General features: G+C 39.7%; 1 protein-coding gene across 1 annotated transcript in view; it reads left to right on the top strand.

Moving 5' to 3' along the window:
• The window catches only part of grin3a (glutamate receptor, ionotropic, N-methyl-D-aspartate 3A), a 54,947-nt gene that overhangs the window by 23,138 nt on the left and 15,461 nt on the right, over positions 1-16,348 (top strand). Inside the window, exons 3-5 of the mRNA XM_044174918.1 lie at positions 10,674-11,343; positions 12,518-12,901; positions 13,479-13,624. Of these exons, the coding sequence (XP_044030853.1) occupies positions 10,674-11,343; positions 12,518-12,901; positions 13,479-13,624 (1,200 nt within the window). The remainder of the gene's footprint in view (positions 1-10,673; positions 11,344-12,517; positions 12,902-13,478; positions 13,625-16,348) is intronic.

Raw genomic sequence — 16,348 nt, 5'->3', positions numbered from 1 at the left:
TTTCAGTCTAATTCTATAAGCTGCTTAAATATTTTAGATGGTTTGCATACTTAGCAAAACAGAGACTAGATTTATGTTTTATTGTGTGTATTTTAAAAAAGTAGGTTTCACTGAGAGAAGAGCTTCAAAGATGAGGGCTAACCAATGTCGTTGGTGAACCTAACACTATCTCTGATAACGAATTTGGCTTCGATTGCTGGAGTGTGAACTTCTCCAAATAGAGCAGGACACAGCCGCTAACGTTAGCCTACACTCTGATCGAGGACTAAAATTTTCGATACCGATACCTAGACTTCGATACCAGTTCCTGAAGGATACTTTTTCGATACCAATTTTATATAAACATATATATGTTTCAACACCTTGGCATTTTTCCACTCAAAGCAGTTTTACAACATAAAAAATAAACCTATTTACCACAACTTTAAGTTTAAGGTGGGGTATGCAATTCTAATCCAATACACGTCAGCGAATATCTCCTCACGGTCCACTAGCTGTCAGTTCATTGTGTGTGCTGAAAACTTAGGTGTTTGATGATTTGTGTGTCAGGTAACATTAAATGTCTTGACCACGGACATTCAGCTTACTTTCTAGTTTGCCAAGATGTGCTGTTGTTGTGATGTTTTCTATAGTAGCAGGAGAGTTGTGAGTATCGCTGTCTGGAGCTGCTGTGCTGGCTCTGGGAAACCGTCTTGTCCTCTCTGGCTGTTTGCTTCGCAGCAGCAGCAACTGTAGGGACAGTTTGCTAACCCACAACCTATATAATGGTATTTGTCATGGGATTGGATTTCTCCAGAATCGCACACCCCACCTTTAAGTAATCAATAAAAACCTTCAGACCTGAGCCTCTGCCGCCCCGGGAAAAAATATTAGAGTACAAAGGGATGAACAGATACAATGAACAGATACATTGAATTAGTGGAAATAGTGCATAAATGGACAGTTGCAAGGCAGTGTCTAATGGCAGGGACTCACAGGACGCAGAAGCACCTCAAAGTGCTGCCCACTTCCTTTCGGCACACCCACCACAGAGCTCTGCAGTCGGCTTGTGCTCAGCTGCAATAGTTCCGGCCTCTGGTCTATTTTTTCTGTGTGCCGCGAGCGAATCCGGCAACAAAACACACTGATAATCTATTATAAACAATATAAATTGATATTGTATATGATCTGATTCTGATAAATAATATCCCATGCTTGCCAACCCTTTTGTTTTCTCTGCCCCTCTCCCTGCTAGGGAGTGTTTTTTTCCCCCCACATGATGAAATATCAAGATCTGCCCATCCATTATATTCATTAGAAATAGTATCACTGCTGTTTGTGATTGTGTTTTTTAAATGACATACTTATTCCATATATTTGTCAGTTGTCTCTAAACAGAGAGCGAGAGAGATGAGCAAACAGACACACATAGGCCTGTGTCTGTGTGTGTGCCCCTCCCGGCAAATCATCACACAAGGTGATCCTTTTAACTTCATTGTTCCAGAAGAAGTGATGCCCCGCAGAAACACATACAAAGCTTTCAGTTATAAATTCATGAGGTTATTATCAAGGTCAGCTTCTTATTGTGACTAGAAAAGAGCAGAGGAGCAGAATCGCTTGTTGACCGGCGCTGAGAAATGCACTTCTGGTCTGAACAGCCAGGCTACTGCTCGCAGGAGAAATCACTAGTGTGGCACTTCCGCTGCATACTTAAGACCATCTTACAGGGGCTTCACTCAGCAGTTCTTCTTCAGAAATATTAACATGTCTGCTTTCTCAGGTAACTCCTGGTTGATGGTGTCCTCAGCAGTAGAAAATGTACACTCTGAGGGTGTGGATGATGCTTGCACACAGAGATACCTGGCTGCCAAGTCTGAATGCATTGGCAGAGTGTACTTCATGGTCCACCACCAGGTCACTGGACTCACTGCGGATAGGGCAGATGGTAGACGTCTCTTCCTGAACCCTCTATGTAGTGCTGTCAATGTGCTCTGTTCTTACTTGCCATGTCCTCCTCAGCAAATAGCTCCTAGTAAATACGAAAGAGAAAAAGAACAAATAAGACACTATGTAGATGCAAACAAGTTAATTTTCTTCTGAAAATGAAGCAGGAAATAAACAGGATGTCTGTATTCAATACAGATTATGGTGGGCATATACATTAATCTACAATGAAAGAGGGCGGTGTAGTCCCTCATTCGTCCAGGAGTGTTCTGTCGTAGAAAAGGTCTTGATTCTGAAAACAGTGTCCAGATGACTACGACTGAAACCTTTTATACGATACAATGAAAGAGGAGTAAAAGATTACCAATGACAATAAACACCTGTTGCGAGGTCCTACTCATTAGCTCCTCTACTGTGTTTTCACTTGTACTATAGTACTATACTATATAGTACTACATATATATTTGATATATTTGAATATGAACTAATGTGCGATATAGCAGATGACCATATCCTCATATTCGAGTTTTCAATTGGTCGCCACTGAGGGGGGTTATGTTACTTTAGTCTGCCATAAAATGTGTAGATAAGCTCAGGTTGCAGTATAATAGTTACTGAAAGGCTGTGTGTTGTGTTTGCTAGCAACAGAAAATAATGTTTATGTTTACTTACTGAGAAGACGCTGCTTCTCTCTTAGGACAGGTTTAGCCAGGCTGGACCTCTTCAACCACACCACCACAGCACTGATTCTTTCTGCCCGCTTTGATACTGAGGGTATAGTGTACAGCTTTTGAGCAGCAATATTAAGTGTGAGCAAAGCAGCCAATTTTTCTAATACTTATCTTTTTTTACTGCCACATCCATATTTGCTGCATTGCCTATTGTCATGGCAACTACTTTGTCCTTTACACTGAATTCATCCAGAATATTGCTTATGTCCTCTCTTATAACATTCCCTGTCTGTGATGTGGACGCTACTCTTGTATGCAGGATTTTCTCCTTCATGGAACCCTCTTTTACATAGTGGAGTGAAACTGTCAAGTATTGGTCCTGTGCCACAGTGGTCCACCCATCAGCAGTCACAGCCACATCCCTCATGTCTTCCAACTCTCTCTTGACATTTTCCTTTTCTACTGCATATCATGCAGGTATGAGTGTATTTGACAGTATGTCTTTGCTCTGAGACTGATACTTGGGATTTAGGATTCTTATCATCTCCCTAATTGACGTTAGAACACAAAACATCAACAATCTACTATAAAAGTCAAAAAACATTAACTAGGCTAAAAGATTACCTAGGCTATACTGGCCAACTACCTTTAAGTTACAACAAAACCCTTTACAGCTTACTTACCTCCACCATGGAGCCTCCACTGCAGAAAAAGGCAGCAAACCTTTAACAATAAAGTCGACTTCTCTGTGGCACTCATCTTGCTTTTCCTTGGACATTTTTTCTTTTTCTGCCAGTGTGAACGGATTGACATACTGGCATTGTCCTCACACCAGGGTGGACAGGGGCAGAGGCTAAAGTGAAGAGAAAAAAAGATAGCTAAGCTGTTTGGCCAGCCAACCTAATGGATAATCATATTTGAACAAGATAACCTATAAGTTAGTTCAAGTTGATCAGTTACTGTCAATCTTAATGCATTTCAGCTTTTGATTTAGCTGGCTATCAATAGCATAATCTAAGTTACACACAAAAAATTGTGTCCTGTTTAAGTCACCGCACGTATCACAGTAACGTTAACTTTAGTAAACAAACATGTACAAGTTATTGATGTGTTTTCACTTGTCTATTGCACTGAATAGGCTATCATAAATAACAGATTGTTGATGTCATTCAACCTGTTTTAAACCAGATGACAGAGAGTGCAGCCGCCACAGCGGGAGGAATTTGTGATAAAAATATGTGTTTGTAAGATCCTACAGCTTAAGGACAAGCTTAGCTGCTGAAAAGATGTTTAAAAATGATTGTAACATACCTGTCACCTGTGCGTAATGGTTCATGCGTCTTGTAAACACAGCCAGGACACTGTGCTTCATCCTCAGAATCTGTAACTGATCTTCATAATATTAATAACAAATTATCAGAGAGTCTGATGTTACTCTAAATTATTCTTAAAGCTACATTTTAATCCTTATATTGAAAATTAAGCCACCCATTTGAGTCATTGGTTCAGTTGTTTCAACATGAACTGAACTAGGTATAATGTTAAACACTGAGTCAACTGAACTCAGGAATACTATTTGTTTCCAGTGAGGCTTAGCTTATAGTGTCTTCATGAGGTAAACATTATTATTGCTCCTCTAGAAACAATGTGTAGTTGTGTTTGAAATACAGGCTATATTACTTGTAATCCTGTTCTGAATTTATTTTATGTAGGCCTATATATTTTTGATTTTATGAAACGCATAATGATTTACACATTGACATACAAGACAGTCAGTCATTTCCTAGGCAGACAGTTGACTTCACAAACAGTAATAAATTTTAGCCTTGAGTTTTGACTTTCACGTGTTTTACTGTTCTTTGACACTGAATGTAATGTACTGCACTTGGCCACACCACCGTGGCTACGTGACCCCTGTCCCCAACTCCCCTGTCCCGAATTTCATCCATTCTCATCTGGTCACCCTTGGTCCGTGGGGTGAGGTTATTCTCCAGCTCTGTTTGGGCGCAAGTGCATCTATAATTCCCTTTAAGAGCCTAACTGTCAGCTGAGCGCTCTTATCTTCCTGACTGTTATTATACAACTCTCCACACTACGCTTTCTGCACACCAGTGGACTTAACTGTGCCCCAGCTCACATAGTAGGGTTCCGTTGTATGAAGTAGTCTACGTATCACTTATTTTACCTTAACAGTCCACCAAAATCTGTTTCTGAACAAATCTGAGAAGAGAAATAAACAATCCAGTTGCTAAAACTTCACTCATATTAGATCTTCAAGGCCTAATTAAAAAGTTTGTTCCGACTTTCGTAAGGCAAGGGCACTACTGCACTTCCGGTTTCCACTGCTTTTCTAGCCTGTTAGCTTACTACTGTAATTTCCCATAGAGGTTAGCCCAACAAAACTTGTGACGTGTAATTTCTAAAATGAGCAGTGGTGAAAGTTACTATATTCTGTTATGATCAGAAGTTCTCTACTTCCACTTTAAAATGTTCATTAAAAACATTGCCAGCTGTTGATCCTTTGACTAGAGCTGAAAATCTAGGATCTAAACATTGAGAAACAAGGCAACTTTGCTTCTTCGTGTGTGTGTGTGTGTGTGTGTGTGTCCACATGAGAAAGATGGTTAGCCGAATTAAAAAGTTATTGACAACTGATTCAGGCGGCATATTGGTGAAATTAGTTTTTGATTGAGAGATGATTATAAGCTTCTGGCCAAAAAATGATTGACAGTTACCACTCCCATTCAAAGTCTCTGGTCTGCAGAGATACCCTACTCAAGCACACTGCTTTAACATGTACAGAAATCCAAAGCTTGACAGGCCTGACGTGCCTGGTTAGTTATGATTGGAAACTCTCTGTTCAATAAATTGCTATACTGCCTTTGTTTCACAGTGATTAATTTGCAGGCATTAAAAGGGTAAAGGACAACATGGTGTATTCTATTTCAAAGTACTGTAACTGTATTTTAAGTGTGTATAAGCCTATGAGAGGGACTGATAAGGTTTTCCCACCAGTCTGAGAAGCTGAGAGAGGAGAGTTACTGGGTAAGTGGCAAAAGATGTGATAACAAAGCAGGGGAAGAGAAAAATAGGGTGCAGAAAATTAAAGAGAAAAGACAGAGTGGAAAATAAAGAGAGAAAGACATGTTCATGTAAATACTGTAAATAACCTCTGGAGATGTAGATACAGATAAAATACAGGGGGCAAAAGTCCTGGATTAACAGATAAAATGACAGGACAACTTTCACCTGCTTGTGTTATTCATTTATTTTCCCACCAGAGACAATCCTTCTTGATAAAAATCATTTTAAAGCGTCGCATGCCCACCAAAGCCAAGTAGACCCTGATGTGCCAGCCATAAAAATAGAAAATGCTATGTCCCATTTGAGGGTTGCATTCCCTGAACCAATGTAAGTAAAACACTTTCTGTTTGCTTCAGGGAGAGATTGGTTTGGAGCGATGCTCTTGGCAGGCTCTTTTATGCTGCTAAAAAGGCAGCAGCATATGCTTATTTCTGTATCTTTTGGTGTTAACAAGATGTTTTGATACTAACTGAAACATGTTTAATGTTGGTGGTTAATATTTTGCAAGTAATGCAAGACATGAAAATTGAAGCGCATTCCCATCCCTTTTCATTCAGCTTGATTTTTTGCTCACTTTCTTTTCTAGAATGGCCAGTGATGTGAACATGAACACAACTTTGTGGTTATACCCTATATTATCCTCAATATCTTTTGTAGGTGATTCGTGAGGAAGAAATGACATTGAGTTAGTGTTGCTGCGTAATACTGGAGATGATTCACCCAGATGTCACTCTTTAGCTTAAAATACCATCTCCTTTGCTTCAAATGCCATCTTTTTCCCATTTCATGGGGTGGAAATGAATCATCTCACATTGTATAAAAACTTAAACCTGAGTATTTAGAGTGTAGGAGGTGATGCAGTTCCCAGTGTAGAGGAAGTCAAGGTCTTGTTTGACAGTCAGCGAATCTGAAAAGACCGAATCCAGCAAGCACCTGTCCTTGCACTGGTCATCATCTTACTGGACAAAAGCAAACATATGTAAATGTTACATTTTAAGTGATTAAGTACTCAAAAAATAGCCAAGTTAAACATTTAACTTAAAGAGCAAGCATCTCTCAGTATCAGACATTACATTTAGCGATTAAACTAAATTAACTAGAAGATTAATAGTCTGCTCTGACTGCATGCGCTATGCTCCAAACCTAAAATAATTTTGAGGGTGTTTGAGGATGCACACATTAAAACTATAAAATTGTAACATGAAACTGAGCTTAACCAAATGTTTTGATTTCATTATGTGATACACACCTAAACTGCTTTTTTGTAAATAGTCAGGAGAACAGGCACATTCATAAGCATATTCTTTGAGAAACACTTATGTAACCCACAGTCAAAGAATCAGTGGTGGAGTACTACCACACTGTAAAATGTAAAAGTCCTATATTGAAGATTTTACTTAAGTACAAGTACATAAGTATTAATTGTGAAATATACTCAAAGTATCAAAAATAAAAGCACTCAGTGCAGTAAAATGCATCTTGTGTGTGATTTTACAAACTTTTGTCTACAATGCATCATATTTAATTAGCTCATTATGTCTTAAATGTAAAATCTTAATTTGTTATGTAATTTGTAACTATAACTGTAAAAAATAATGTAGTTTAGTAAAAAGAATACTATTTCCCTTTGAATTGTTGTGAGGTAGAATTCTAAGAAGAAGTATAAAATGGACTAAAGTACTTAGTTGTGTTAATATTGTTAGTTACTTCCACCACTGGATGAATGAATGAATACAGAACAGGAAATGACATCCCCATTGCCATTGCTGCTTCTTCCAGACTGTGAAGGTAATGCAATGTGTGTGTTCATCATCACAAGTCATCACAGGAATAGCAATGATGTGGGTGTGTCAGTTTTGACCACCGCAAACTTGTCTGATTAGAGGAATTCACTATTTTATTAATGAGTGGAGCCAATCAGGATCAAACCCAGTCGTAATGAGTATCCTGGAGTTCTGTTTATGTGAGTGGAGTGGCAGCAATTTCTGCTCCACAGTCAGTGTAGTCTCTCCACTCTGGGTTTTTTCTTCTACTAACTGCTCCCTGCCTGCTTCCTGTTGATGCGTCAGAGAAAATGGTCCCTCAAATCCAAAGAGTTACATGAAATGAAATGAAAATCCACATGTACACTCACAGCACTTGTCTGTTCAGCTTGTTTGTTGTAGCATGTCATGTTTGTTATAATAGTGGGATGGAGCCATGTTGGAGCGACCTTTGAGAGAAAAAGAGCATTTCTGACTTTCTAAGAGGCGAATTTCCACTGGAGGCAAAATCATCAAAAACTCATCTCCCCTTATACAGTACAACTCCACTGTGCTGACATATGCTGCTAGTATTAGTCTGAAATTGTCTGTGACTTCAGATTCCAACAGTGAAACACAGTAAAATGTTAGCGATGTCTTGACTAAACACAAAATATTCACTATTAGAATGTGTGACCTTTTACTAAAATGTGACATTTCACTTTTAACACGCAAAACCCCCCTCTGTACTGTCAGAAATGTGCAAGAGCGTGTCACTTTCATTGTGTACAATGAGAGAGAAAAAAGGACACACTCCCCAGGTAGTTTAACATCTACAAGCTACAGTGAAGACATTGACCTTCAGACAGACTAGTTGAGCTGCCAGGTTGACTCAACACCAGTTAAATATGTAGGGAAAATGACAAGGTGGTGAAAAAGGGGAATTTTCCCAGTGAACAAGGTGACACGAAAGAGACATTTCGGAAAAGGTCACATCATTTACATCATTACCTTCTAAAGGCGTATGGAAGATGTGTGCATCTACTTGCGCAGAATGGATGCCTGCATTCTTTCTTACATACAAACATATCCATTTCAGTAGACAAGTGTGTGTGTGTTTTTCTGTGTGTGGTTGTGAGTGTGTGCGTCTGCTCTGGTATCTGACACTCTCAGACAGCCAGTATCATGGCTCAGTGAGGGAGATGGCGTGATCACTGGACCGAGATCCGTCTTATCCTGTCACACACACACACACACACACACACACACACACAAACACACTCTAGACAGTCACTGAGGCCACCAAGATAATACACCTCTCCGGTGCTGGTGTTACACCATTAAATTGGGATTTTTTTTATAAACTAACCAAGGCTAAAATAGAATTTTACATTTAAGCCTGTAAATTCCAGCTACATAAATCTTTAAGTGTCTGGAAAAGGTGATTTCTTTGTTGGCAAATGAACAAAAAAGCAAGCCAGCAGAGAACTTCTTTAGCAGCTGTGCATGTTGCAGTTAACTTGGTTGTATGATTTGAATTATGTCCTATGAACTCTCACTTTGTGTGTCTTTTTTGAGAGAGTTTATGCATAAAGAAGATATGTTGTATACACATTGATACAAGACAAAATAATTTCAAATTTGATTCAAAAACTTGACTTTAGTACAGTAGGGGGGTCATTGGGTTGCAGGTTTTGTCAACCATAGTGTGAATTTATCCATCGTATCCCTGTTGGATAGTTTTAACTTGTGTTCACTGTTCCTCTTTGATGAGACTGTCATCACCAGAAAAACTGCAGCATTGGTTGTTTTATTAAATACCAACAACTACCTATTTCTATGTGTAAAAAAAGTCAGAAGTAGTGTAGTGTGATGTTGTTACAGCACAGCGAAACCTCTCAGGGAGTAGGCTGGGGTGGATCGATGAGTCAACAAAGCATGTGGCTTTGACGAGGGAGACTGCTGCTTGTTTTCCGTTAACTTCCAACAGATATTTGTTGTTTTCTTTTTTAAATCATGACCACAGTCTTTCAGTAACTTTAACCAAGTAATTCTTCTTTTAGCCATGACCACGACTGTTCCCTAATTTTAGCCAAGTCATTTTTTTTTAACCCAAACGACAATGTTTGTGTAGCTTTAATCAAGTAGTTGATAAAACAATCTCAACTCAAGGTCCACTTACTTGCGTTTTGGGGTATATTACACAGTCCTCATTAACAGATTACCATGGAACTGAATGGAACTGAAAGAGGTTTCGAAGGTCAAACAGGAACTGTCAAGCTCAACCTTCTCAACATAGATAAGAAGTCCTAGAGGTGCTCAGTTAAAATCCTGGGAAATTTGAACATCAAAAGCAAGACATCCGGTTATTGCCTCTGTTTTGATGGTATCGACAGCTCAAGTAGCATTCAGCCTAATATGAATCACCTTTGCAGTACTGTTTGCTACTATCATACTAATCATCTCGACCACTGGACCACTTTATATTATAAGCAAGAAAGTAATTTTGAACTTTAAACTACTGTATTAACCAAACCACACATTAATTGTAAATAAAAACATTTAACTCAGCTTTTTGTCTTTTATACTTTTTGAGAAAAAAAAATCTAATTGGGAGAGCAAAGACCATATGAACATAAAATGTGTCTTTCTCAGTCGACCACTTAACAGTACATGTATTTTGCAGGTAGTATGAAACTATTTACTGGCTAGTAATCATTATCCCTATGCATTAATACCTTTGGCCACTATTGGGCAACAGACATAAACAGATGTCACTCTGCCCTGTCAATGGTACTGAAACATTTAAACCCAGTCTGGCTGAATCCAATTTGCTACCCTCCAGACTGCACTGTGACGTGTCTGATGAGCTAATTGTCTCCATGTCAAGCCTACAAGCGTGTTTGTATATAACCGATGCCAAAAATTTGACCCTAGTTTCAACTTTGGAAACTTAACATATAGAAAGCTAAATGTTTTTCCAAAGATAATTTTTATTTGTTTGTTTGTTTTTCGAGATTCTCCTGGATCTGTTCAACTATTGTCTGCAGTTTCTTTCAGTTATTCCCAGGGACACACCTGCACGGAAGGAAACACCCAAGATATACTGTGTATATTCATAGGAAAAACTGAATATGAGCTTTCCTCCTCTAACTCTTCTGCTATCCTCTTTCCCTCTTATCCTCCTTCCACCACTCTCCTCCCCCTGTCTCGCCCTTTTTCCCTGTCATTTCTTTCTTCTCTTTCCCCTCAGATTTCTATCCAACACATCATTTGAGGGCCAGAGTGGTTTTATATCCAGAGACATTCACAGCCAAAATGTCATCTCAGAGGCCCATCACTACATCTGGTCCCTCCAGCTGGACCCTCTAGGCCAGCCAACCTGGACCCGCCTGGGCCGCTGGCGCAGGGGGAAAGTTCTGATGGACCAAGGGGCCTGGCCAAGCCATCAGGGTTCTGGGAGCGGAGGCGACTGGCGCCGATCCCCACGGTTGCACATGCGGGTGGTGACACTGGTGGAGCACCCGTTTGTATTTACCCGTGAGGTGGATGGGGATGGGTTGTGTCCTGCTGGGCAGCTGTGCCTCGACCCGCTCACCAATGAATCTTCGGTTTTGGAAAGACTTTTCCATAACCTTGCAGGACCCAACATGTCTTTTCCCACAGACCACAAGAAGTGTTGTTATGGTTACTGCATTGACTTGCTGGAGAAGCTGGCAGAGGACATGGGCTTCACTTTTGACCTCTATATTGTAGGTGATGGGAAGTATGGGGGGTTCAAGAATGGTCGCTGGACAGGATTGGTGGGTGATCTGCTCAGTGGCGCTGCCCACCTGGCAGTGACATCTTTTAGCATTAATTCAGCCAGAAGCCAAGTCATTGACTTCACATCACCCTTCTTCTCCACCAGCCTGGGAATTCTGGTCAGTACCTCTCTGTCTCTTGCTCTCTCAGACTTCTTTTTTTCCTCATTTGATTTTTATCTTTCCTCTTGTTATATATCTCACTTCTGTTACTCTTTGGCCCATCCTTCTCCGCTCTCTGTCATTGACCTCACCTCAACTCTCCCCGCTTGGTATGCTAGTGGTCAGTATCAATATGGCAGAGTTTTATTACTGTAAGCCCTTCCTTATTGGATTCTAATGCAGTTCCCTATATGGGGCTAGACTGGTCAGTGTACAGCTTTGTGGAGTGACCCTACTGTACTACATTTACTGCAGTTCTTCCCCATTTCACTGTAAGTATCTCTGTCCCAAACAACAGTGTCACAAACAGCTCCTTTACCAGTAGATTTGCATTTCATAACAGTACACTGTTGGCTGAGATGGGCAGTACTATTATCAGTATTATTTTGTTGTTGTTGTTTTTTTTTTTGTTTTTGTTTTTTACAGTTTACAGAGGAACAAAGGAAGTGGACTGGTATATGTAGAGAGTGGCTGATTATAGAATGAGCTGCAGGTGAGGAGGTGGGTGGGGAAGGCAATTGCAGAGCAGATGAGGGAAGTGGGAAGGGGTATGAAGATGGGTGGGGCAGTCAGGTGATGGGGAAAGGAGGGAAAGCTGAGGGCACCTGGTGGATGAAAGAAAAGAGCAATGAAGGGCCTGGGGAAATAGAAATGTGGCTGGAGAGGAGGGACAAGGAGACAGATTGTGACAGGATGCTCAATGTTCCAAATGTATTTAACTGTATTTTGAACAAAATACATATATTTTATCTTGATATATTTTCTGGCACCAGTATTTTGTATTTTATTTTGATACATTTATTTGAGGGGTATTTTGTATTTTGTAACAAGATACATTTTGATGTATCTTTGCACATCTCTGACTGTTGAATTATGAAACAACTCTTTGTCAGATTAATGCTAGGCTAGTGGATTTGTAGCTTCCTGTGTGAAATAGTTTCATTAATTACAGTATTTATATGTATTACATGGTGATGGGGGGATTGAAACTTTCCTTCCTAGCCAATTTATTCCTTCCCATCTCATCATGAACAACTGGTAAAAATGAAGAACAACAATAAAATCTGGAAATGACACTAATTTCTTACTTTCATAATATCAGTTATAACAATTCTGTGTCCACCCTGCCCAGGTTCGTACTCGCGACACAGCTGCACCCATCGGTGCCTTCATGTGGCCTCTCCACTGGTCCATGTGGCTCGGCATCTTTGTCTCCCTCCATGTCACCGCTGTCTTCCTCACCCTGTATGAGTGGCACAGCCCATTTGGTATGACTCCACGTGGACGCAACCGCGACCGGGTGTTCTCCTTCTCCTCAGCGCTCAATGTGTGCTACGCTATTCTGTTTGGGAGAACGGTAGCCATCAAACCGCCAAAGTGCTGGACAGGCCGCCTACTGATGAACCTCTGGGCCATCTTCTGTCTGTTCTGTCTGTCCACCTACACTGCTAATCTAGCTGCTGTCATGGTTGGGGAGAAGACCTATGAACAACTGTCAGGGATACATGACCCAAAGGTATACAACTCAGAACACTGCAAATAACTGCAGTTGAAAAAGTTGAAGTTTAAGGGCCCTGAAAACATATTTTCTCAATCAGCTTCTAAATATGAGTGATGAGATGTTACATTAGTACACTCTTTTCTACCAAAGTTAGCACAGTTTTGGTTATTTCACATTAGACAATTCTGCATTTCTTGTTTTCTCTGTGTGTGTTAGAAAAAGAAAATGTCACATACTTCACTGCACCAATCAGGATTCAGATTGTGAAGAGTAGAGTCTTTTAAACTTTTAAGTCAGCAAATATATTATTTAACGAAGCCACCTTTGTATGGGCAATTGGGGTAAGGTAATTAATGCCTTTTGTCATTTCACCAACTCTCCAAATCACAAGAGTGCAGGAATAATGAGTTGGTTCCAGAAAATAAAATAAAATAAAAATCTATTTCACAAGCGCTTTCCCTCTGCATGTGAGAATAAAAATGCCTACTGAAGAAAAGAAAAACAACAAGCTAAGATGAAAACTATCAATATTATCAATATTTTTGAAGGCATTCTAAGGGTAACATCTGTGTTTTTGTCTTCTTTCCTGCAGTTGCACCATCCCTCTCAGGGATTCCGATTTGCCACAGTGAGAGAAAGCAGCGCAGAGGACTACCTCAAGAAGAGTTTTCCTGAGATGCACGAGTACATGAGAAGATACAATGTCCCGGCAACACCAGATGGCATACATAATCTCAAGTAAGACAATGTTATACACACTTTAGAGTCCACATTGCGCAGACACATACATAGACATTCAGGTACACACTCATAAGAAATGATGTACTGTACATTCACAGTGGTCGTCACTGAACCTGGTACCACTGGCATCTTCACCAGTTATCTCTTGCTGTGATCATTCCCTGAAAATCAATGGAAAAGTCAAAATTTGAAAAAAAAAAAAACATCGCTATCATTCCGCACCACAAGCCTGCTGCTTGCATGCAGATCTCCCCCTTCTTCTTACCCTGCCATTGCTGTCATCTTAAGCTGCTTCAGCATTCAACTGGCATCCCCGTGGAGCAAAGCAGAATTTTGTGAGAAAAGGCAGCTGGAATGCAGGGCTAGGCTGGGTAGGACTCAATTTGAATGGATGAAACAAGATTTTTTTTACTGAGCTTGTAAAATGCTGATTAGAGGGTTCAAGGGAAAATGTCATCTTTAGAAAATTACAACTGGGGAACAAGATCGCATACAAGTGTGCCGCAATGCAACTTTGAACACTCGGTGTTCAGGGTTTACTCCCCAAGGGTACAGGTGTTATGATCACTTACATAATCATATACTATGCCATATGTGCATTGGACACTCACGTTATAGTATAATGCATCTACTGTATACTGCATTGACAGGCATAGCTCCACGTGGAAAATAAAGTCAGCATTCATGAATTGCTCCGAACAAAACTGGATTTTGGGATTGCCATGGTTACCTTTATAAGTAGAACGAGTGTTGAAGGTGCTGTTTAGGTTAAAGTTACTGCATAGATTGAAGAAAACAAAGCCTGCAATGCTGTTCTAGTGATTTGTTTTCTTTTTGTTTAATCATCTTTTAGTTTTGAATTTGGTACAGTTTTGATTGCGACATGGAACAAAGACAATTTTTTTTAAGTTAAGTGTTTAGATTTTTAGATTTTCTTCAACTGGCATTTTGGATTTTACTTAGGATCATGACCATGATCATATTTTGAATCATAAGTATTTTCTTATTGTGATAGATACAAAAATGTCATTCACCCCGATTGTTATAACACCACTGCTTGTGGAAAATACATGAAATTTGGAGGTCTGGTTCTCATCCCTGCACACTATGCACCCATTACAGTATGTGTTTTTAATCAATGCTGTGTTTTACCATAGTGTTTCAGCCTAATGAACACGTCTCACCACAGCAATTGAAACTAGCAACAACTACTAACTGCAGCCTGTCTGCTATATAATTAGTACATTCTGAGAAAGTGCACTGACTGGAGCATTATTAGCCATCAGACAACTGTCTTGTACTTTTTTGGCTTGCTCATTAAAGTAGCAGAGATATTGGAAATGCTGCTTTTATATGCCTTAAGATTTAGTTTCATCTGTGAATGAGTTTCACATAACACAAGCTCACACCAATTTATTCCAGAGGATTTTTAACCTGGCTGTGATGTCAAGACTTTTCCCTGATCAACCTCAGTGATTCAACATGAATGGAACTGCTGTGTCTCACATCGCCTTGTATTAAATAAATCCACACACACACACACGTCCTGTTACTATTGGTGTTTTCCAGTTATGCCATCGGGATGCAAATACATCATTCAGCTACTTTTCCGAGCACTACTGCAGGAAGATGATGCAGAAAAGGAGGCATCATGTTTTAATCATATTGGTCAGGTAATTAGTTGATGCCAAGGTCTCATCAAAAAATAAATAACATCAAAAGCATACTGTGGTGGAAAGACCAAGGACACAAGCTAAAACCTTATTTCAACCTGTAATAATGAACAGCCAGCTTGTGCGTAGAAGATAGCGGAGGATTTCAAACACTGTCCTTGATAGCGAGCAAAAAATACAGAGAATATCTTGAAAAGGGCTTTGTAGAATGTGTATCCCAGTAGGTTTTGTCTGTCAGTACAGACATTTTGAGTTGATTTGTAAAAGCCTCGCTAAGAGTGTTGTGACTTAATATCTCACCTCTGTATAACAGAGTGAGGAATGCAAGTAAATTGGCAGAAACTGGCAGAAAGGCAGTAATTTTACTGGCATATGGCCAGTAAAAGTATTGGAAAACCACAGGCCAGACCAGCCTGAGAAATATTAGGTTCAGTCGAGGCAAAAGGTTGAGAAAAGTTTGTTGAATCATTTGCATCCCATTTTCAGTTTCTGAAAGGCTCTATAAAATATCCACAAACACAAAACAATTCATCATCACATGCTTTTTGTTCTTTATTCACTACTTTCAGTTCCACCTCTTATTGTTGTGTTTAGTATGTCTACAGTATGTGTTTGCTTTATTGTTTACTGGATCTTGTTTGTTTTGAATCTCAAACCCCCACACAGTGTTTTCAACTTTACCCTACTCATAAAATGAAAAAACCCCAACTTTTCTCATTCTTTACACTCACTCTGTAAGGTCAGAGGTGTGACATGAGGACAGAAAATAAGACTCAGAGTAGCAGACCAGGAGTGAGATGGCAAAGTAAGGTTCATTTAAGTTTCTGCCTCAGGAGGTTTTAGAGGTTAATTTTTCATGTGAAATTCAGAGGGTTGCTTTAAAATGTTTGTTTCTGGGGTTGATTCCCAGAAGATGTAAGATTTTTGTAAGTGCTATGGTTATATTTGTCACCACGATGAATTTGGGAGAGTGACTATGGATCAGTCCCAGTCCATCTGTCTGTTTGTTTGTCCAGTAATCCATCAAAACCATTTCAAACGCCACTGA

This window comes from Siniperca chuatsi, linkage group LG18 (genome assembly GCF_020085105.1).
Source record: "Siniperca chuatsi isolate FFG_IHB_CAS linkage group LG18, ASM2008510v1, whole genome shotgun sequence".
Lineage (NCBI taxonomy): Eukaryota > Metazoa > Chordata > Actinopteri > Centrarchiformes > Sinipercidae > Siniperca > Siniperca chuatsi.
Note: the sequence above shows the minus strand (reverse complement) of the source record. Positions and strands in the feature narration are given on the sequence as shown.